The 21,922-nt window shown below is 37.4% G+C and overlaps 1 protein-coding gene across 1 annotated transcript in view; it reads left to right on the top strand.

The window, feature by feature from the left end:
• LY75 (lymphocyte antigen 75) overlaps nucleotides 1-21,922 on the top strand; it is a 44,249-nt gene that overhangs the window by 17,294 nt on the left and 5,033 nt on the right. Inside the window, exons 14-31 of the mRNA XM_084209599.1 lie at nucleotides 2,095-2,176; nucleotides 2,733-2,804; nucleotides 4,207-4,330; nucleotides 5,170-5,205; nucleotides 5,461-5,636; nucleotides 6,224-6,288; nucleotides 7,131-7,207; nucleotides 8,330-8,466; nucleotides 9,532-9,637; nucleotides 11,516-11,676; nucleotides 12,060-12,189; nucleotides 14,570-14,796; nucleotides 16,538-16,706; nucleotides 17,856-18,017; nucleotides 18,934-19,056; nucleotides 19,491-19,685; nucleotides 20,051-20,271; nucleotides 21,345-21,519. Coding sequence (XP_084065725.1) covers nucleotides 2,095-2,176; nucleotides 2,733-2,804; nucleotides 4,207-4,330; nucleotides 5,170-5,205; nucleotides 5,461-5,636; nucleotides 6,224-6,288; nucleotides 7,131-7,207; nucleotides 8,330-8,466; nucleotides 9,532-9,637; nucleotides 11,516-11,676; nucleotides 12,060-12,189; nucleotides 14,570-14,796; nucleotides 16,538-16,706; nucleotides 17,856-18,017; nucleotides 18,934-19,056; nucleotides 19,491-19,685; nucleotides 20,051-20,271; nucleotides 21,345-21,519 — 2,438 coding nt within the window. The remainder of the gene's footprint in view (nucleotides 1-2,094; nucleotides 2,177-2,732; nucleotides 2,805-4,206; nucleotides 4,331-5,169; nucleotides 5,206-5,460; nucleotides 5,637-6,223; nucleotides 6,289-7,130; nucleotides 7,208-8,329; nucleotides 8,467-9,531; nucleotides 9,638-11,515; nucleotides 11,677-12,059; nucleotides 12,190-14,569; nucleotides 14,797-16,537; nucleotides 16,707-17,855; nucleotides 18,018-18,933; nucleotides 19,057-19,490; nucleotides 19,686-20,050; nucleotides 20,272-21,344; nucleotides 21,520-21,922) is intronic.

The following is a 21,922-nucleotide window of genomic DNA, read 5'->3' as shown; positions in this document are numbered from 1 at the left end:
TATTGTATAATAGCAAAATACAAATTGAAAGAGTTTGAAAAATTGCTCTAGAGCCTCAGGTAATTACTGCAGATTGTTTCAAAATTAGTGTCTCGAATTTTATTTATAGTAGATATTCTGTGTACTGATCAACTGTTTAAACTAAGTCTGTCACCTGCTAAGTCTGTAGGTGACATTTAGGAGGGATCTCTGCCACTTAGTTGGAGGAACAGCCACAGAAAAATGAACTCTAAAGGGCAAATAGCCAAAAGTCACTTAGCTGTTTGACAGCTGTGAACGTTTGGCTCGCAGTTTTCCCACTGAAGTGGTATGGGGCATTTAGGCTCTTTAAAGGCTCCTTAGTTGTGTCATTGAAAGGCTAAAGGTTGATCAGTCTGATAAAATCACACTAGAGAGATCATACTATCTCACCAATGTCAGGAAACTATTACTGGAGCTGAGAACATAGAACAAAAAAAAAAAAAAAATAGATCTGTTGATGGCTGATACTTTCTTCCTAAAGGAAACTTTACCAAGTACTGTTGCCCTTCTTGAATTTCATATACTTAGCTCACAAACCCTGGTTTAAGCTGTTTCTTGGTGCTGCACTATCAGTATTTTCAGGCTGTTCAGAGTCTTTGTGGTGATACTTGTGGAAAGCTAGTGGAAAGCCTGATTCTGAGTCCATCCCTCCAGGTAATAAAGTAACATTCATAAATTTTCCAAGTTCTGGCTTGATATCACAAAGTTTGTCAGCTACCTCCCCTACTGTCTTCTGGGGAGTCTTTCACGAACTCTGACCTCTGCTGGTCGAATGTCTCTGTCCAGTTTTGAGCTTAAATTTATTTTTGAGTTATGATTCCCTCAAACATGATGTTCTTTTTGCTCAAAACACTCCTCTTCTTGCAGGTTTAGTCTCCTAAAATATTACAAAGAATAATTGTATCCTTTCCCTCTCTTTCTTTGGGAAGACTATACAAGAAAATCCTCAATCCTTGTTAATAGCCTAAGCTCCTAATTTCCCCAAATGTCCTGTGTTCCTTCTTTGTATTTGGTGCATGTTGATGGGATAGTGCTCCTGATACAGTTCTGCAGGAGCCCTGTAGTTTGGCATCGATGCTTTATTGCTGCTGTCAGACCACCTTGATGAGAGTGCCTTTTCCACAGCTCTTTTGCAGTTGGGTTTCATGGAGTCTGTGATTTCAGAAGAAACTCGTGGTCTTTGCCCCCTCTGCTGCTTCCAGCTGATACAGTCATTCAGAGAAGTGTCTATTGACTTTACTGGGCAGGGTGGTGGATTGGAGTGAGTTATAAAGTTCAGTTTATGAGCCCTGCACAAAATTGAATCTTTGAGAATTTGCAGTACTAAACTAACCTTGCAGTTAGATTGTCCCTTTATGTTAGTTACAGCATCTTTAGATTCATAAGCAGAAGATTATTGTAAAGGTTCTTACTGCAGATTTGAGTATTTACATTGTAAACCTGTTTTTTTTCAGGTAATTTTGTATCTTTGAACATAACTGAAATTTTAGATTTAAGTGTCTGCTGCTTTTGAAAAATGAGGAAGTAAAATCTAGGAAAATACCCAGTTCTGACTGGGCTGAAATTTCTACTGCCACTTGTTCATGCAGCCATTGAAGTTGGTGGTGTTAGGTGCTGATTTATGTCTATTTATGAGGGTGCATAATTGAAATAGGTGCCCATGTTTATAGTGTGTTTGTACCACTTACAGAGTTAAGGGAAATATGCCAGTTCTTTGAGTAGAAGCTTTTGTCTGGTTTGAGGAAGAGTGAATTTGAGCTGATGGTATTTGGGAGATAGCCCAAGGTGGACAAGAGAAAGGGAACCAAGCTATATAAACACTCTGTGTGTGATTCTGGAAGAGACCATTATATCAAATGACAACTGATGAAGTGGTGATGCAGCCCACAAAAGTTAGTTATCTTCTGTATAGAAGAGGTCCTAGCCCTTGTGTCTATTTTCTCTTTGATCTGCTACAACTAAAATCTTGGTTTTGCTGCTTGTTCCTAAATAATGTCATGCCATAGGTCAGTCTTCCTATTAAATGAGCTGAACCATATGTTTGGCATAAGATTGTATCTTGTTTATTCACAGCAATGACAGATGGGTCTGGATTGGAATGAATAAGAGGAGTCCTGATTCTTTGGGAACCTGGCAATGGAGTGATAACAAACCAGTAAGTTAACTTTTAATCAGGAAGTGTCACATACTGATTTGTTTCAACTAGGACTGAATTGAAAGTAAATTGATAAATATTTTAATTAAAATTTGTCAAGTCTTTCAACAGATTAATAATTCAGAAGAAGATTGTGCCATGCAAGCAGATTTCCAATTAAAAACGTATCTTTAACAAGGCTAACCGGATTTCCATCTCCATTATTTTAAAATAATTTCACAGAAATGTAGTAGTAAATATCCAAGAGCTGGTGGAGAGAACAAGGTGTCTTCATGCCACAACAGAGGGGAGGGTTTATCGGCTCATTTCCTCGTTGTCAGACTTTTCCAAAAATATCTTCCTCACTGTAATTGTTTTATTTGTCTGAAATTGTGAGTTCTTCCTCCTCCCCCCCAGAAAACAGACATGGAGACTCAAAACTGAAGGAGTAACTGCCATTCAACACATTTTAATAGTAATAAACATAATGGGACCCCAGGTTTGAATGGTTACCTCTTGGGATTGCCACATCAGAGCGTCAGATGCTGATTCTTTCACCCTGTCACTCATCCTGTAGGTAACCAGTGTTGTTATGCCACTTGACTATCTGGAAGATGAATATGATACAAGAGACTGTGCTGCACTGAAGGTTAGTTTCGAGGTTTTTAGTAATGTGTGGTTTTACTTGGAAGTACTTGGAAAAAGTAATTTTTCCAGTTGTAAACTGAATTTAGGTTTAGATGTTTTCTTAGTATAATGAAAAGGCTGTAGTGTTCCTATTATCAATCTACACCTATTACAAACTTTCCCTTAATTAAGTATTTTTTATGAGACAAGTTCTTTGCTGATGATAACTTTTCATAGGACTTCTTCTGAACTTTTTAAATTACAAAATATTTTAGTCACAATGCTATTCTGTGTTGCATAGTGCCATACTATGGATCTCTTGTATAGTACATAAGGACGTGTCATGGAGTCTAAAACAAAAAAGCACAGAGAGCCCTACCAGTAACTTATAAAAAATCTATACTGGCTTTTCTTAACTGCAGATTAAGAAAAAATTTGAAACCTGTAGGGGAATGCAGTAGCCAGGGCAGAGCATGTGTTTGTGTTTATTGTGTGTATTTCCTTGTTTACTTGTGAAATAGACTGTATGTTCTCTGTTGGTTTCTAATTTCAAATGTCAGACCTCAGCTTGATTCCTGATTAAGCTCTTCAATACTTAATTTAGTCTGGATGGCATGAGTTTTAAAATAGCCTTTAATTTTTCTGAAGTATCATCTGACTTTTTGCAGTACCTACCATCCCTTTTAACCTAAATAGAACCATCTCTGCTTTTAGGATTTACTGGGAGAAAGGATATTTGCATCCCTTTCCTTCTGTTCACAGCCATTTCCCTCATTGGCTTCTCCTGTGTTCGTGACCCCAGACTGAGAACCTGGTCAGCATTGGGCTCCTAAAATTTTAGACCCACGAGAGCACTTTGAAGGGAATGATGTGAACATAGTAACTTTCCTCTCCTGCCTGCTAGTTCTAGACATGTCGTTTCAATAAATGATAAAATATTCTCTTTACTGGAGACACCAGCAAGAGTGAAGTCAGTTCTTCAAGCTTGATTGTAAGAAATCATTTTAAATAAGAATTTTTGTTTCTGTGCCAGTTCAGATGGTTTCTTCTTTTCAACAGAAACAAGATTCATTTCAGGGGAACAAGTTGCAATAGATAATTTAATAGTGAGCATCGACAAGAACCTGAGCACTACAAAAATCCAAAGAAACATTATTTCTAGAAAAAACTTCTAAGATGTTTGTGTGTAGACTGACCTTAAGCCCTTTATGTAATTGCTTCACAGCATTAGCTAACATGGAGAGTTATAGTCGAAGTTACAGCTGTATCTGCTCTTTTATTTGCAAAATAAATTGTGGGACTAACAACACTAAATACACTAAAATACACCGATTTTGCCAAAGGACCTTGTTATTACAGTTTAATTTTACATTTCAAAGGCCTGTGTTGTCCTAACTCAGTTCTCTGTTTCTATTTGAATGTAGACCTCACAGTTTTCACGGAGATCATTTTGGAGATTTTACTTCCATGAAGCCAGAGACCTTGAATTTTACTTCAGGCCTTTTGATTGTGAAGCTAAGCTTGAATGGGTCTGCCAGATAACAAAAGGTAAACTGCAATTACTTCCATCTATTCATATGAAGAGTTTAATACAATGACCTGTAATTACTGCCCTATAATAGAAACTTTGCTAACAGTATTTTGTTGTTTCCTCTCTGAACTGCTGATTCCTGAGGAATCGGACAAGAGGACAGTACATGAAATGTCTCACTGATGTCACATACAAACAGATGTACACTAGATCAGAAACTGACCCTGAGGAGGAGGCAGTATCACTGCTCTTATATTCTTTCTAGTCCCATGAAGTAAGAAGTGGTTTCTTGTGTGGTGATATAAGCCACTAAGTTGCAGCATATGTGGACTTGACATAATCTTTCTTAGTGATATTTTTAACTAAATCACCACAAGTATTTTGGGTGTACAGTTTGCTTCACCCTTAGGTCAACTAGCCTTCTTCTTGTAAAACAAGTATACTAGCTCTTCATTGTAGTGAGGAGTGGGAATACAAAAGAATAGCTTGGCGTATCTGCACAGATCCAGGTTTCTTCATGCAGTATGAAATGTAGCCCAGTAGACTTTTACATTTGGGTTGTTGATTAAAAGGTGTCTTGGGATGAAACTTTCTTGTTGGGGGAGATTCTGTAGAAGTACTACTTTGATGCTTGAGAGATGAAAGAACCACAGATATGTAAGATGGAAGTATGCAGTACTCCCATTAATTTTATATCAGCTAATTTTAAACTATTAAACCTGTGTATGATTTCAATCTCCTTTTTTTTCATCATGAATACTGAAAAGTATGAGTACTAACCATCACTTCTATTATTGGTGGCCACAGTCTTGTTAGAAAGTGAATTCAGTGACTTTTCCTTTTTTCTTCTGAACAGGTAGCACTCCAAAGACACCAGAGTGGTATATACCAGGTAATTTGACTTTTGTATTTTTCCACTATGTTGTAGAGTTGTTTGTACTCAATATCTTTTATTAGGTTTGTTACATTGCTGCTGCAATGCCTGTTTCATTCCAAAAATGATTATGACCGATAGAATTTGGTTTTGAGAGATGCAGAGCATTGACTCTTCCCACTGTCAAATTGAGATTCCTTAATAAATTAAGAAAAAGAAAAGATTTGTATTTCAGAATTCATTTCTTACTCATGTGATATTTCTTCTGTGTAGATGAAATTGGAATTCATGGACCCCCGCTTGTGGTTGATGGAGCAGAGCTGTGGTTTGTACCAGATAAAAACCTGAGCTACCAGGAAGCTATTTCCTACTGTCAAAAAAATGATAGTGATTTAGCCTCTGTAGAGTCTTACCCAAAACTCAGGACAATACTATCTCAAATAGAAAAGGTAAGGGGGTGTAATCTGTTTACACTGTTACTTTCCCTTGCAGGGAAATTTACTTGCCAGGTTTTCCCATACAAGTCAATGTTAATCCTAATTTCTTTCTTTTTCCTGTTGGCCTGAATGGTTTTCAATTGTACTTAAAAGGAAAAGATGGGATAAAAGAGAATTATTTTAATGGCAGTCTGGTAAAAGAATTTTTAAATTTAAAAGTAGGTTTAACAACATTAAAAAAGCACAAAGCTCTCTGAATGGTGAAAAAGTGTCATAGCAGGACCACCATGCAAATATCCCATTGTCTGCAAATATTTCATTAACAATTGTGCTAGTTCTTAATTTTGTGCACAGGACAACATATAGTTTTTCACCTGGTGAGAGGATTTAATTAGAAATGCCGCATGATCTGATAGGCTTTATGGAAGGGGTTTGTGTTGTTGATGGCATGAAAGTGCATTCTTGTAAGGCAACTGAGAAAAACATGTCAAGTTTCAGTACCTCTGACTAATTTTGTTACATTATTCTATGTTTGGTAGAGTCAGGAGCTCTTTGTATGTGGGTTGTAAAATAGTGGTTTTTGTTCTTTACTTCCACAGTTATCAAACAGCGAACAGAAGTGGTGGCTGAAGTTTATTGATTATGGCTACAGCTATCATTCACCGTATGTAGAATAATTATGAGATGCTTTATTGGAAGCTTTATTTTGTGCTTTTTAGGAATTGTTAACTAGAGTGGTTAATTCATAGTAATTTTATTGTAACTGAGTTAGTAATCCATTTCTTATGTGTCTTATCAGAGCCTCTAGATTTTGAGCAGTTGGGCTTAGGCATCTTAGTTTTGTTGTGTAAATCCTTGAAATACGTGATCCTAGTAGCTAATGTATTCCTATGATCTTTGAAATGCTTTTATTGGGGTTTTATGCAAACTTCCATGTTCTGTTAACATTTGGAGAACTGACCAAAAAAAAGTGCCCAGTCTGTTGACTCTGAGGATTGAGGAATACACAAGAACAGGGAATAGGAAATTGGTTTAAGACATCACTCTTCTAGTTAGGTAATGCCCAAGTGTTGGAGGATTTCTAGTATAGCCTTTTAGAGCTGGGATGACTCACAGCAAATCTTGCCTCATTTCCTTCTTGGCTGCAGGGAAGATTCGCCGGCAAGGACTTTCCTTGTAAGAAAAGTCCTTCACTTTCCAAAGTACTTTAGCAATGCACTATTGTGAAAAGAAAACCAGAGCTGTTTCCTATTCCCTTCACTTGTCGTGGCAGTGTGCTGGGATTGCAGCATGGGGATAGATAACCTCACTCTGCACATCTCAACACAGTTAATTTGGGCACGATACATAACTGCTGAACCTACCACATATTTATTTCTAGTTTGTGTAGGGCATCTAGAAACAGTTAATAGCCCAAATTTTTGTTTGCAACTGACACTGTTGCTATCAGAGTTTCTCCATGAAGGTCAAATTGGATTGGAGATTAACTGAAATATTTATATCCAGTTTACAGTTATTTCCACGCTTCCATGATAGATTCCTGAGAGATTGCTGGTATATTTCCAGAAAGAACTGGTATAGAGGTAAGGTTGTCTTTATTTTTCACCCCCTCTGCTATTGTTGTATTTATTTGGAAAGAAAAAAAGTAGTAATTACTGTTCTACCCAAACTCTTCTATTAAATGCAGATTGATACCAAAATAGGAGTGAATGGCTTCTTCATGATAATCTGATTGACTGTTGAATCATTTATTACTTCCTCGTGGTAGATGCCATGGTAATATTTCTTAATGAAATATTACCTGAATAAACCCAAATAAGCCTGAATTCAAATGACATTTTTTAATGATAGCTTGTCACTCTTTTTGCAATAGAAATTAATTAGGTGAAATCTGGTTTTGGTGGCTACCTTTTTCTGTTTATGCTGCATATTCTGAGGTCTGGAATTTGTCTAAGAGCTGTTAATTTGAGAGGTTGACTCTGTACTTGCTACCGTGTACATATCTGGAGACACAAATTCCATTAACTATTGCAGTCATATTGTAAGAAATAGACAAAGTAATGAAAAAGCCTCCTGGTGGTACTTGAAGTGTATTGCTTCCTTTCTTCAACACTTATATTGAGGAAAATGTATATCCTCCAGAGAGCAAGAGGCTCCTCCTGCCTTCCACCCTTTCTATTTAAAGCATGTTTCCCTCATTATTCAGTTGTTTGCTGCTGAACTGTTTTCATCTCTGTTAGCCAAAAATTGCTCTAGACCAGCGAGTCAGTCCATTTATGACTGCAGGAGTCAGTGCAGAGGTCAGATGCTCTCCATGTAGATGTTAAAGGATTCCTTTTGGCATTTTTTGACAATTAGGTGTACCATCTTTGCCAGAATACAGGGTTAGTCCTCATATACAAAATCTTTTTTCAATAATTTTCTGTTTCAAGTTCTCTCTGTCTATACAAAGTGGTTCAATACTGGAAGTAAGAGTGAGACTCTGGATCTTTAGAAATATTGTACTACTGTCTGATATAAATGATTTATGCTTGCCTTCTGCTCTGCTGCTATTTTTAATGCTTTCAGTTGCATAGTAGTTCACTGTGGTTGCACCAAAAAGGGTTTCCCTTCAGATTGGTCTTTGTCATGCCATAAAGTATGGAAAGCAACTGGAATGTGATAGGCATTACCATAACTGTTTTTTTAAACTTCTATTTCTGCAGACTACCCAGTTAACTGTAATGTGAAACTGCCCTTCATCTGTGAAAAAAATAATGCCTCCTTACTAGAGAAACATGATCCCAGTTACCGCCCAGTCCGAGGAGGTTGCCCTACAGGCTGGCATCAGTTCCGGAATAAGGTACAGAGATAACACAGATTCATCATCCTTGACTATTCTTCACAGTCCAGTAAGCTGGAATGCCTTCCTGAAAGAAAGGATGAGGTAGCCCCTCTGTTTAGGAATAGACTAGAAATGGACTTTTGAAAACTAAGTATAGCGATTAAAATAATCTCCTCCCCTTTTTGTCCCTTGTTCAGGATTGATGGTTTCTTAAACTCAAAACATTATTTTCAGATTGTTTTGCTTTCCCCTCACCACACTTTAGGTCCAAGAACATTGGTTGTAGTGTCTAGTCCTGGGCTGCTTCTTTGAATGAAGAGAAGGATTCAAAAGGGAGAGGCTGAGGTTTCTGTGGCAGAAGCATGTTGTGTCTCTTCTGGAGTAATCATAGGCAGGCAGCAAGTTGGCAGACACTATTTCCTGAGTTGCCTTAACGATTAAACTTACTTAAGAATTAGTGAGGAGCTTTTAAGAATTAACCAACAAGTCAGAATCCATAGTATTATGAATTATTTCAGTACTACGTTTTAAGGCAGTCCTCTAAAGTCTTAGTGAGACTCATTCCTGTTGTTTGCTCCACCATTATTCTGTACATGTGCATCAAATCTGCACATTACGTTGTGCCAAGGTTTGCAAACTTGCTTCACATCATTGCAGAATACACCTTGGAGTTCCCAAGTAGTTTTTCCCTATAGGTAGCTTATTGCAAGTTCTTGACCAGCACTACTGACTGCAGAGTTCATGTGTGAGTTCTCATTCCTAAAAGAGTACATGATTCTGAGGTAGCAGATAAGAATTACTGAATATGAGTGAGGATTTATATTTATATTTATATTTATATTTATATTTATATTTATATTTATATTTATATTTATATTTATATTTATATTTATATTTAGCTACTCTGCTGAACCAAATAAATGTTTGCAGCTAGTATCAGGTCCCTCGCTTTCTGCAAAAAAATTGTTATATTTTATTGCAGGAAATGAGAAGTGAGTTTTTAGGGTTGGTTTAAGATTTTTTGATTTATGTCTTAGGCAGAATGGTATGATGAAAATACTTTTCATTATATTTATTTTGCAGTGTTTTCTAAAGATGAAACCTGAACATTTAACATTTAATGCAGCTAATGAAAAGTGTGTAACTTTTGGAGGCTCTCTTCCATCTATCTCAGATCAAGCTGACCAAGGTATGGTGGTGAACTGGGGGCACTTTAGTATGCAGCTTCTCTTCTATATTCAGAATAGTTCTGCTTAAGAGCTTGAGCATAAATCACTTGGTTATCCACAGGCATACTAGGAGCATTCTAAAAATCCGGGACTGATTAAAAATGTGTATTGTTTGCATCACTGGAAACATAACATGGAAATGCAGTTACCAGATATTTGAACCAGCTTGAAAAGCAGCTTCTCTATACGATCATAACCTGTTACAAAAAGGAAAAAAAGAGTTGCAAAACCTTGCACTGAAAGTTGAGCATAAAAGGGTTGTCACTGAATGAAGAACTGTTTGGCTTTCCTAGCTAAAGACACTGTAGACTTTGCACTGTGAAAAACCACCTTAGAAGCTGCTTCCAAGAGAAGCTCAGCTGTGTATGTGGGAATGAGGTGGCAAATACAGTGCCAGCTGGAGCACAGGACCACGTGCTGAGCAGCTTAATGTGGCAGTGTGTCCAAAGTGGCTCCCTTTGAGCTCTTCAGAACATTGAGGAGAGGATGGAAAGCAGGAGGACTGGAAGACACAACTGTTTCACCTAAATCAACTAAGGTCAATGAGAGAAATGCAGTGAGGAAGAAATGAGTTCACATTGGCTGCAAGTAATGTTCAGCAATAAACTGATGAATGATATGGCTGAATTTGCAACTATATGCTTGTGGATAATGAAGAGTTCTCTGAGGGTGTATCTGAGGTAGCTCAGTTGAATTCTGCAGTGCCCACAGTGCATATTTTCTTTATAAGCAAATAACCTCTTGCCAAACAAAATATGGTAAATAGACTAGAGAAGTCAAGAGTGTACCTGCAGGCAGCAGCTTAATGGTAATTTTCTTTCACTGCTGTTATTGGGAAGGAATAGGGTTATGTACAGGAATATACATGTCTCAGGCCTATGTGTTTTTGTATTTGTATTTAAGGTTGGGAAAGCACAGCCATTCTGAAATGTAATGTAGCCGTGTGATTTGGTGCATTTGGAAGTGTTTGTTATTGTGCCTTGTTTGTTTTCCTTTTCTCTGTGTAGTGGAGACCACCTATATGGAAAGGAGACATAATTCTCTTAAAATGAGCTTCTTTCTGTGGGCTGCCTCTACTCCTCCCAGTGCTATTGGGGGCTAGCCCTGACCTGCAAATCTACAGTGGCTTTGTCTCCTTCAGAAAATAGGCTGTGGCTAGTCTGGCATGTGACCAATAGCTGAAACATGTCAGCAGTAGCTAATTACACAGCTTTGATTTGTCTTTCTAAACTAGTCAAGTTTAGGGAATGCCTTTGGTGCCTGAGGGGTTATCAAAGCCCATTGTTTCTTGCCAGAATTCTCACTAAGAGCGGTCTGATACAAGGCTTATCTGGCTCAATTTTTTTCAGCTAAATCTGACTTCCTTTGACCTGTCCTGCTGTCTCTGATGGTGGGGTGGACAAAGAATCTAAAAAACATTCAGATTTATGATATGCAAAATAGAAAGATGGGAGATAATACTTCCTCCATCAATTCAGAAAGGGCAGCAAGACAAGAGAAGATCTTGCAGGTTTGTAGAAAAGCAGCTTCTTAAATTTGTGTGTGAATAAAAGACTCCCAGTTAGTGGGCAAAGGAACAGGTTAAATTGCCTAACTTTTCCTCAGGTCAGAATTTGAAGGACAAATACCCATAGCCTGCTCCTTTCAGATAAAATCAATATGAAAGGTGTTATCAAATGGAAGGAAGGGATGATAAGCATTCATCAATCATGAAGGGCTGGAAAAATTAAATTAGCACAAACAGGGATTGCCTTGTCTTACTTTGATTAAGTCTTCTTTTGGAGGTTTACTGTTGTTTTCCTAACCACAATATGTACATTTACTCTTCTGTCCAACAGATTATATAACATCCTTGCTTCCTGGCCTGCCAAAAGATATTTGGATTGGTTTACAGTTCCTGTTCAGTACAAGGGAAAACAAATGGATAGATGAGAGTAGACTGTTGTATAGTAACTTTCACCCACTCCTGACAGGGAGATTAAGGAAAATTCCACTGGATGTAAGTTCTGACTTTTGACTTCTTTTGCCTATTGAGTAATGAAATTTGGAATGTTGTGTCAAAAAACCCCCTATGTAACAGACCAAATTCCCCAGTTAGTCATTTTAATTGGCCAACAGGGTGGCTGGCAGTACTTGAGTTCTGTTTACCTTTTTTTGGATGGCAACTTCTGAAATGTATTTGGCTTAGGAAAACTTTCTGAGTCCAGGCACCTGGTAGTGTCTGTAAAACAGGTAAGCCATATAAGCTGTATTGCACCACTCCTTTGAAACTTCTTAAACAAGTTCAGACAGCTGGGGTTCTGCTAGACTCATGTTACTTCACCTCTACACAAGTATGTTTATACCTTATTTGAGTCTGATAAGGATATTTCTGTTTCTCAGCTTTTTGATGAAGAATTTAACAATCAGTGCGGTGTAATCCTCAATGATCCCAAATCACAATATGTTGGAACGTGGAATTTCACTGCCTGTGCTGACAGGCACTTCTTGGGTATATGCCAGCGGTCTGTAGGTAAGTCTGAAGAGTCAAAATAAATTGCAGCCAGAGTTTAAACTTAAGGTGCCTGTGCCAGGAGAGTTTAGTGCATGTAAATGATTTCACTTGAAGAGTGAGATTCTTGTAGAGACTGAGCAGGTAAATTCTAGAAAAGCAGAGTGTAGAGGAGGATCTGGGGCCTGTTTTGTCAGCCATTCAGAATTTTCCCTGTTGTGTTTCATAGCCCAGTTCAGGGAGAATCTGTTTTCCTGAGAGACTTTGTGCAGTCTCAGTGGAATTGCACTTCAGCAGACGGGTCTTTAATGTTCTGTGTGTATAGAGGTCATGTACACTGAGGGGTGGAACAAGTGACTCCTTTTTCCTTTTCAGAACTGTGGAAGTGAGAAGCCCTAGGAAGGAATCTCACAATATTTATATCCTCCTTAAATACATCCTCTGTCTTTTAGTTCTATGGGAATATTAAGTATCATAGACTCTTAATGTTGAAGTTGGTCTCTCCCCAGAGCAAACTTGAGAGTTGATGTGAGTGGGATTTTTTAATCTGAACTAAAAATAATATTCAGATGTCCCCGTGTGGGTTGGCCAATACCAATTACTGGAATACGATCAAACACATATAGTTATTATGTGCTTTTAATTACTGCTATGGGCTAATGTTCAGCATACCCACTTCTGAGTAGGTTCCTTTATATAAATAATCCTTTTAAGTGATGAACATGCTAGCTTCTAAAAAAAAAATCAAACACAAAGAAACCTAGGTGTACAAAACGCCCAAGACTACGCCCACCTCCTTCATTCTCAAATAGGCAGAGGTTTCCACCTCCCACCTCCATTTAACATACAAAATCTTCTTTACTCAGTGCCAAATACTCCAGAAATTGTAAGTGTTAAGATTAGAAGTTTGGATGGAAGAGATGTCATAAAAATGTGAAAAGGAGACTTTTATGAATTGGGTGTTGACAGTGTATCTGTTTATATCAATCTCTTATTAGTCTGGAGTGACTAAATACTCAATGTTTCTCTGCCACAGCTGTAGAAGGTGTAATGAGGAATCCTTTTGGACTGACAAAGAATGTGTCCTGCTATGGTCTGGTCTTATTCTGTGTTAGGGATCTAAGCATAGTTTGGGTTGGGAGGGACCTCAGCAGGGTGTAGGGACTGCTGTGTGAGTCGAAGCTGTCTAGGGCTTTATCATCAGGAAAAAGATGATTCATGTTCATTGCAAATGTTGGCATGACTGTGTTTTGCAGAATTTCTTGAGATGATAATCATCGGCAATTATCTTTTCAGAAATGAACATTTTGCTTACTGCCTTGTTTCCAATTTGGTACCCCTTGATGTGTGATGGCACCCTGGGTTCCATGGTTCTCTTTTGTAGCTGTTTACTAAGTGAAAGCATTTGGCAGCAGACAAACTACTTGAAACAATCTGTTTGAGCCTTGTCAGTTTTCTGATCTATTGAAAGCTGTAAATATCAAATTAATATTGTGTTTCTGTCATCATGTGTTTTGGAAAATGTCCCTGTCAGCTTATCAATCAGCCATTTTTATACTGGTATTTATAGAGTGATGCCTCCCCTCTCCCCATGCAGGCCTTTTTCTACTTCAAGTATTTTAAATATCGGGAGGGTTCTGCCTTTTGCAGAATGAGTTTCTTTTTGGTTGTGTATAAAGCTTTTGGGGTTACCATTTGTGTGCTTAACCCTACCACCCACAGGAGTTTTTCCGTCTGCAGTAGCCATGCATCACTGAGCTGTGCCTTCAGGTGTGGTGCTGGTAACTGTGATAACACTCTGTGCTCAGAGCACAGATCATGAATTACCTCCCTCCCTGTGCAAGCTGGATTTCCTGCAGTTAGTTAAGTGGAGGAGAAAGCAGTTGTCACTATATTCATGGATGGCAGTGAGGCGTTCTGGGACTGTGCTGTACCAAGATCTGCATAGACAGGTTCTGTGGCCCAATAGCTTTGCATAGGCATAAATCCACAGGCTCCACAGAGATAAATGAGTCAAGTTTAGCTGTTGCTATATTACAGCAGAGAGCACTTGCTCTCGCATTTGTGTATAATTGAAGTTAGAGAATATGTTTTTAATTCAATAAATTATTTAGCAATTAATTTAAAATAACATATAAAAATATGTGAACCTAAGTTGAGAAAAAGATATTTAATAATACACTGGCTGGAAATAATAATAATTTTTAATATATATTTTTCTATCTAAGATATTAATGATGTTTGCTTCTAACTATAATTATCAGCATAATCTACTATCTAAGATTTATTTTCCCCCAAGTGTAGTCAAACAGGTTTTTCTGATTATTACAGAGATTTTGGGAGTTTAAAATATATTACAGTATTTAACTACCTAACTACTGGACTTCTTTCTTATGTATAGGAACTGCTCATAACCAGACAGAGCAAGTCATTAATGAAACATTGAGCTATCAAAATATTCAATACATGTTAATTCTGAGGAATTTGTCCTGGAATGATGCAATGGCTGAGTGCATAAATAACAAGATGCAGCTGGTTAGCATCACAGATCAGTTCCAGCAGGCTTTTCTTGCTGTTCAGGCTGCTCTTCATAATTACCCACTCTGGACTGGACTCTTCAGCAGAGATGTAAGTTTTGTTTTTTCCTCAGACTGTGGCTTAAGGTAATTTCTACAGTTGTTTGAAACAAAACCTGAGTTAAAGAAATTCAGTGACAAATTACTTTCTGGGCTAAAAACTGTTTAAGTTTAGGGATAACCATCTGGAGTGTCTCAAGTTAAATGTTTTAAACCTTCAGTTCTCCAAGTTACATATACTTGAACTCCACTGGATGAATTGATGATGATGATAAAATTATTTTAAAAGGCTGATGATGAAGGGATAAATTGTAGGGTGGCAGCAACATAGGTTACTGAGTCATCTCTTTTGTTTACAAGTGAGTAATGAGCGTTGCCATTTAATATCGCCATTGTTTACAGTACCACTCTAAAAAGATGACCCAAAAATCTGTTTTGGAAGGGCAAAACTACAAGTGGCAAATAAAATTCAAAATGAATCATTCAATACTTGTGGGGATACATTTTTGAAGTTTAACTTAGATTTTGTTGTTACTTTATTTTATTTGTGCCCATGTTGTGAGTTTGAGGAAGGCATCTCTGAGATGGTTTAGTGGGTTTTTCTTTCTCCCTATGGTTTTTTTGTTAAAAAAAATTAAATAATGCAGGAGGTGCTGCTTTTTATCTTTATTAGCTGGAGGACCTCTTGAAAATCTTTATTGTGGATTGAGAGGTGTCTCAGCTGTTAATGGCATGGCTTGAGCTTGCTGGCCGGGTTTATCTTTTCTGTCACACAGATAAGTCAGGAGATAATTGCAAGAAAAAAGTTAGAATTATTTTAGAGGTGCTTTAACTACAGAGTATGGTGGTGTTCACTCAGCACTGAGGTGTTATGTTCTTCTGTTGTCAGTTCTGGGCTACTGGATACTTTAGCAAATAGGTGAAAACAGAAATTTGAGTATGTACTTTATGGAGAATGTTTTTAAATTTTTGAAAGAAACAACCATTTAATCTTAGTGAAAATGGGGAAACCAGACAACCTATTTTCCCATCTCTTTTGATTTTCTTATCTGTAAGTGAAGATCAAATGATTCATTTTGGGGCATATAGCTCTGGCATGCACTGGCTCTTCACTATTGCAACACTTCATTATTTGGGCACAGTTAAAATGTCACATGAAAGGAAATTATGCAACTGGTCAACAGAACTTGTTACTCCACTGCTGAAGTCAGACACAAAAGAAAGATGCAAGATAAATTACACAACAGTAAGGGGATTTCCCAAAGACTTTCAAACGTAAGAGTTTTAAAGGATAGCATACTGCTTGTTATGTGGGGTTTTTTTTCCTGCATCCTCCAGGGCAGGAACAAGTCTGATGTATTAAATCAATTAAGTATTTAATAATTACTTTCAGCTCAGTATAGAGTATCTGAGACTGAACTTTCTTCTCAGTTATTACCAGTTTTCCAAGATTAGTAGATGATATCCACCATTGCTTTGCAGATGCAAATGATGCAGTTTGGACATCCCATTGCTAGGCCTTCCTCCCCAAGTACAGTAGTGAAACATCACCTTTGGATAATTTACCATTCAGCTAATTTGTATTTTTGCACTGCAGAACTTAAAATAACAAAGCTTGTAATATTGTGAGCAGGAAATCAGCTCATGAGGGCAGTGGAACACTTACAGTTCTCATCAGAGACACTAAAAGTGTCTAGCCAGTGTAAATATATTGTCATACCATTTTCTCCACCTTTTTTTTTTTTTTTTTTTTTTACTGTGTAAGCTCATCCCTTTTGCTTAAATAATGGCAGGGTGGAAAACATTATGGCTGGCTGGATGGGAAACATGTGAGTTTTAGTCGCTGGTCTGAAGATGATGAAGAAACAAATGAAGAATGTGTGTTTTTGGATACTGATGGCTTCTGGAAAACTTCTGACTGTTCCTCTGAAAATCGAGGAGCTATTTGCTATGCATCAGAAAGTATGTATGCTACCATAATTATTATAAAAGTTGACTTTTCTTTTATTATTAAATTATTTCAATTATTCCAGCTTGTAACTTCAAAATTACAACATTTTAAAACTTACATTTTCTCCAACAGTCTGATTTCTATGCCATTAAAAAAAAAAAAACTGGCTTCAAAGACAGGGGGCATGCACTTGTTGGCCTTAATCTAATTGTACCTTAGAAGTAAATTCAGCATGGATGCATTGGGTCAGTACCCTTATTGCCAGCTAATTCTATCTTTGCACTGCTTCTCTAAGATTGTTGCATACTAATCTCTCCCACTTGCCTGTGGGAGAAGATTAAAATATCTCTGTACTGTTTACATCTTAATATTGGGACCTCCTGAAATCTATTCAGACATGGAAGCCTTCTGCAGAGAGAAGGTACATGGCTATATGGAGAAGGGTAGAAGGTTGACACTGAGTTGAAAATCATCATCTGAAGTTCACAAAACCTTTCTAAATACCTACTAATTATAACAAGACAGCAATATAATAGGATGTGGGGGTTTTTTCCCAGGAAAAAGCTGTGCTAGTTGTGGATCCTTCAGAAAAAGATTTTTCTGAGAGATCATCACAGACTTCTCTATGAGACCATAATGATTTGTTTTGATTTTATTCTGTGAGGGGACACAAGCCATTGAACATCCTAAGTCACAGTAAAGTGTGGTGTTATGACAGCATTAATTGTTTTGTGCTTACAAGCCAGGGAACTGCAGGAAGAGTCCTTCTCACTCCTCAAATATTAAAGCCTTAGAACTAAGAGGTGTTGCTAGCTGTGAAATAGCTTATTTGTTACAATGATCTGCCTTGCACTCGAAGCAATAAGAGCTTTTGGTTATTGGCCTACACTTAGCACTTTTATGTAAGGATTTTATTTTTAAACCTATTTAAAATAACTGTGAAAACTTGCAAGTATCTGTATTCTTTAGTAGAGCTTACTGCTGGTTTGTTACTTTAAAAAAATCACTATCATGAGGAAACTGAAAATAACACATTTAAAGGATGACAACTTAATTTGTCTTACATGTTTTTAAGTGGTATCTGAAAGTGTTTTGTGGGGTGCCAGGCCAGGTGGTGTTATTAGTAATTCATGTCCTGATGTTGTCTTGTCTTTTTTTAGAGAAAACTGAAAAAGAACAAGTTAACCAAGTGAAATGCCCCCATAAGATTAAAAATACACCCTGGATATCATTTAGAAACAATTGTTACACCTTTATGATAACAAAAAATAGATGGAGAGAACTGAAGCCTCATGAAGCTCATCATTTATGCAGGAACATGAGTAAGTACTTTGTCATACTGCAGGTGTTTATGGACTTAGATCAGCTTGGAGGAGATGAGTGTTAGATCTGAGTCACTGTCTTAGAATGACAGACAGCAGAGTGAATGTGGGGAAAGGCTGTAGCAGTGATGCAGCAGTGTAGCACTGCCTGATGCTGTTGGCCCTTGCACTACCCTGATAAAAAGTGCCAGAGCTTGGATAGGAGAGTTGAGAAAAGAGGCAGCTTGGAGCTGCTGAGCTCTGAAATCTCTGAAAAATGGCAAGGTTTTGTGTTTGGTTGGGGGTTTTGTTATAATATGCCAGTTTTAAATAGTTTGGGTAATTGTTATACCCTTGGCAACATTCTGGCTTGACAGTTACATTTACTTCGTGGTTTCCTGCTGCCTCCAGCTTTGCTGTGTGGAACACTTAGGTGAACAAAGTAAATAGACTGAAAAGCACATGGACATTTTCTGTCCATCCTGAATAAAGTACAACCTCAGGAGCAGCTTTCTTCTTGTATTAAACCTTCAGACATTCATCTTTCCAAAAATTATTTTAATTCTTTTGTGAATTGATTTCAATTCAGTCTTTTTCTTAATACTGTTTCTCTGCTAGGGCAGTTCAAGCATGAAAGCTTGCTGGTATTTTTATGTTCTATACAGAGAATTTTTACTATATACAACTTGAAGTGACAGTAGGACCCACAAACATCTCTGGAGCTAAAATTTTCGCTTATCCACAAAACCAGGGAGAGAACCATTGATAATACATTTGAAAATTGGTTTTGCACCGTTCAGTTAGTTATGTTGCAAAGATCTGGCCTTTACAGAAGTTGACCTATTTGTAATAATTGTTAACATTAATAGAAAAAAAAAGTTTATTTTTTAACTTAAAGGTGAATTTGTAAGAAAGTAATGTAAAAAACTTTCTACAGACCCCGAAGCATTTGTTCTGAGTGTTCGAGATGAAGAGGAGAATAACTTTGTTACTGAGCAGCTTCATTCATTCAGCGGTCTGGCTCTGTGGGTCTGGCTGGGTGTCATTTATGATGACAGTGGTAAGATTTAAGGATTTGGTTTTTTCTTATTAACTGGATCAGAGACAAAATTTGCAGCACTAAGTGCATGTTTCCTGCATATTTCAGTTAATTTACTAAAGTCAAAGTGAATGCAAACCTGTAACAAGGATTTATATTTGTACTTATCTTCTAGAAGAAAATAATGTGACATGCTCTCTGTTTGAGTGATAATTAGATCCAATATGTTCTGTTTAGTTTAGATTTGATTTCTCTGGAAAGCAGAACTTGAAGTGGCCAGGATGAGTAATGCTAACATATTTAGCATTGGATATGGAACTGATTTAGAATAACTTGCAGTATCCTAGCATTTTTTCCATAGTGAACATCTGTTAATATCATTAATATATTCAAAGTTAAATGTTATTTGTAGACATAATGCCAGTAGTTTAATAAATATGCAATATTTTCCACAGATAAAGTTCTCAAGTGGTATGATGAAACTCATCTGACTTACAATAACTGGAGGCTGGGAAGACCTATCATAAAGAAGAACAGTTTTTTTGCTGGTGTAAATCTTGATGGGTTTTGGGATATTTATAATTATTCTCAAAGTTGGCATGCTAATCACTACAACATGTACAGTATTCTTGCCTGTAAAATCGAAAGGGGTGAGTAGTATTGGAGTGTTGGGTGAAGGTCATAATTTAAATCATGGTTCCTGCTGAATAAGGCTTTGGTTTTGCTCCTAGTGAAACACATGGCACAGCTGTCATGAGCATCTGGGGTCATCTGGTCAGTCTGCATCACTGCTGTAATACTCTGATCAGGAGAAATGTGTTTGCTGTGCTCATCCAGTAACTGCTGAACTCAGTGTTCCAAGCAGCAAAAGTAAACTTAACTTGATAGAAGTGGCTTGTACTGAGCACTTTAATGCTTCAGTTACCCTGAGATAGATGGATTTTAATGCTTTCTCTATTTTTCTTAGTAACATGAAAGAAATGTACACAACATTTCTTCTTATTCTTTGAAACAGGACACCAAGAGCACAAGCCTCCATTGCCTGACACTATTCCACATGGAAACAGAACATACAGGATCCTTCAGAAAAAATTAACGTGGTATGAGGCATTGAGATTGTGCCAACAAAATAACAGTGATTTAGCAAGTGTACACAGTGAATCAGAGCAGTTATTTCTAGAAGATATTGTCAAACAGGATGGTTATCCTCTGTGGCTTGGGTTGTCAATTCATGATGTAAGTATATACTGTTGGGGATGTCAGTAACAGATCTGTAAATAATGTTTTGGACAAGATACGAAATATTGTCTGATTTTTTTACCAGTTCCTTGGAATCTCTTTTCCATGTAGTATATTTTCAACCCTCTGTAATGTGTTAATATTAAATTTTGGTAAATCGGCACACTAAGATATTTCTTCCTAATAACTGACAGTTTAAAATAGAGTGTTCTCTCATCATTCCTTGCAGCACAAGGAAGCATGATTGCAGTGCTATCTCTAGAGGCTTCAGACTTTATGGCCCTCTGTAGAATCAGATTTCATTAGCAAATAGAGACAGACAAGGCTGTGTGGAACCTGCTTAGCTGAGGTCAGGACTGGCTCTCTGGAGCAGTTCAGGAACAGGCTCTCAGTAAGTTAAGTGTCCATCCTCTCAGAAAACACAATAGCAGGAGGCAGCTGCAGATCTACTTCCTACTCTGTCTGCTTTACTGTGGAGCCAAAAGCCTGTGGCTCTGCCCCTGCTCCCCTCACTAATTGCCAGACCTGGTAGTGGTAGTTAGTTGGTAGGAATAGTCCTCTGAGGTGTGTCATTTCTATGCATACCTAGGAATGGGTCCCTCCCAGCTGATTCCTCATTGTCATGGGTTTCCAGGAGTGTATCTGAAGTGGGAGGTAGCACTGCAAACCATCCCTGAGCTGCCCAGTTCTACTCACTGCAGCCATCTTAACAGTTTAGCAGTTTGCAGCATATACACTAGTGTTCATAGCAGGGAAGGCAGATTGCTTAAATGAAACAGCAGGGTGGAACCAAGTAAAATGTTCCCCATAGGATAAAACAGGCACATTGCAGGTTTAAACTTGTGAACATGCTGTACTTTCTCAGTTCCCGCAAATAATAAAAATTGCTATGTTAAGAAAATGCAAACTATGTTGTACATTTATTTACTGTGAATTTAGATGAGACCACCTGCTCTTTAATTTATCACTCTACAAGGGACAAATATTGCTACAAGACTTAATTCACAATGGATGAGATTTAAAGCACAGTCATATGTGGTTTAAAATTTTGGGGTTTTTTTCTTTACTAGGGAAGTAAAGCTAATTTTGAATGGTCAGATGGAAGTGACTTTGACTACTACCCCTGGGAATTAGAAAACTCAAATACTACTGAGAACTGTGTTGTTTTGGATACTAAAGGATTTTGGAACCGTACAAAATGTACTAATGTTGCTGAAGGTGCCATTTGCTACAGCCCTCCAAACAGTAAGTGTTATTTTTAAGGTTTTGTGTAGTTGTGTTTACATGTTGTATTTAGAAGTAGAAATTAAGGTTGAAATACTGCACGTGATTCCCTCTTTAAGAAGAATTTTCTATCAGGAATGATAAAACACTTTTTAATACTTCAGGGAGATAAATTCTTATCATTCCAGTGGTGAAAACCTAAATCAAATCTGGTTACTTCTTGATCACCTGAGGTAGGAATATCAAATGTGTGTATCTTTTCTAAATCAAAATACTTATCAAATATATACCATAAATATAAAAACCCACAAAAAATCAATAAAAAATTGTTCCCAACCCTATGGGATTTGTCTTACGCTCATTTTTAAATAAATTCATCCATGACACAAGAAGAAGGAATGTAAATTGAAGAGTGCTTGTTGGT

This window comes from Fringilla coelebs, assembly GCF_963513975.1.
Source record: "Fringilla coelebs genome assembly, chromosome: 7".
NCBI classification, from domain to species: domain Eukaryota; kingdom Metazoa; phylum Chordata; class Aves; order Passeriformes; family Fringillidae; genus Fringilla; species Fringilla coelebs.
Note: the sequence above shows the minus strand (reverse complement) of the source record. Positions and strands in the feature narration are given on the sequence as shown.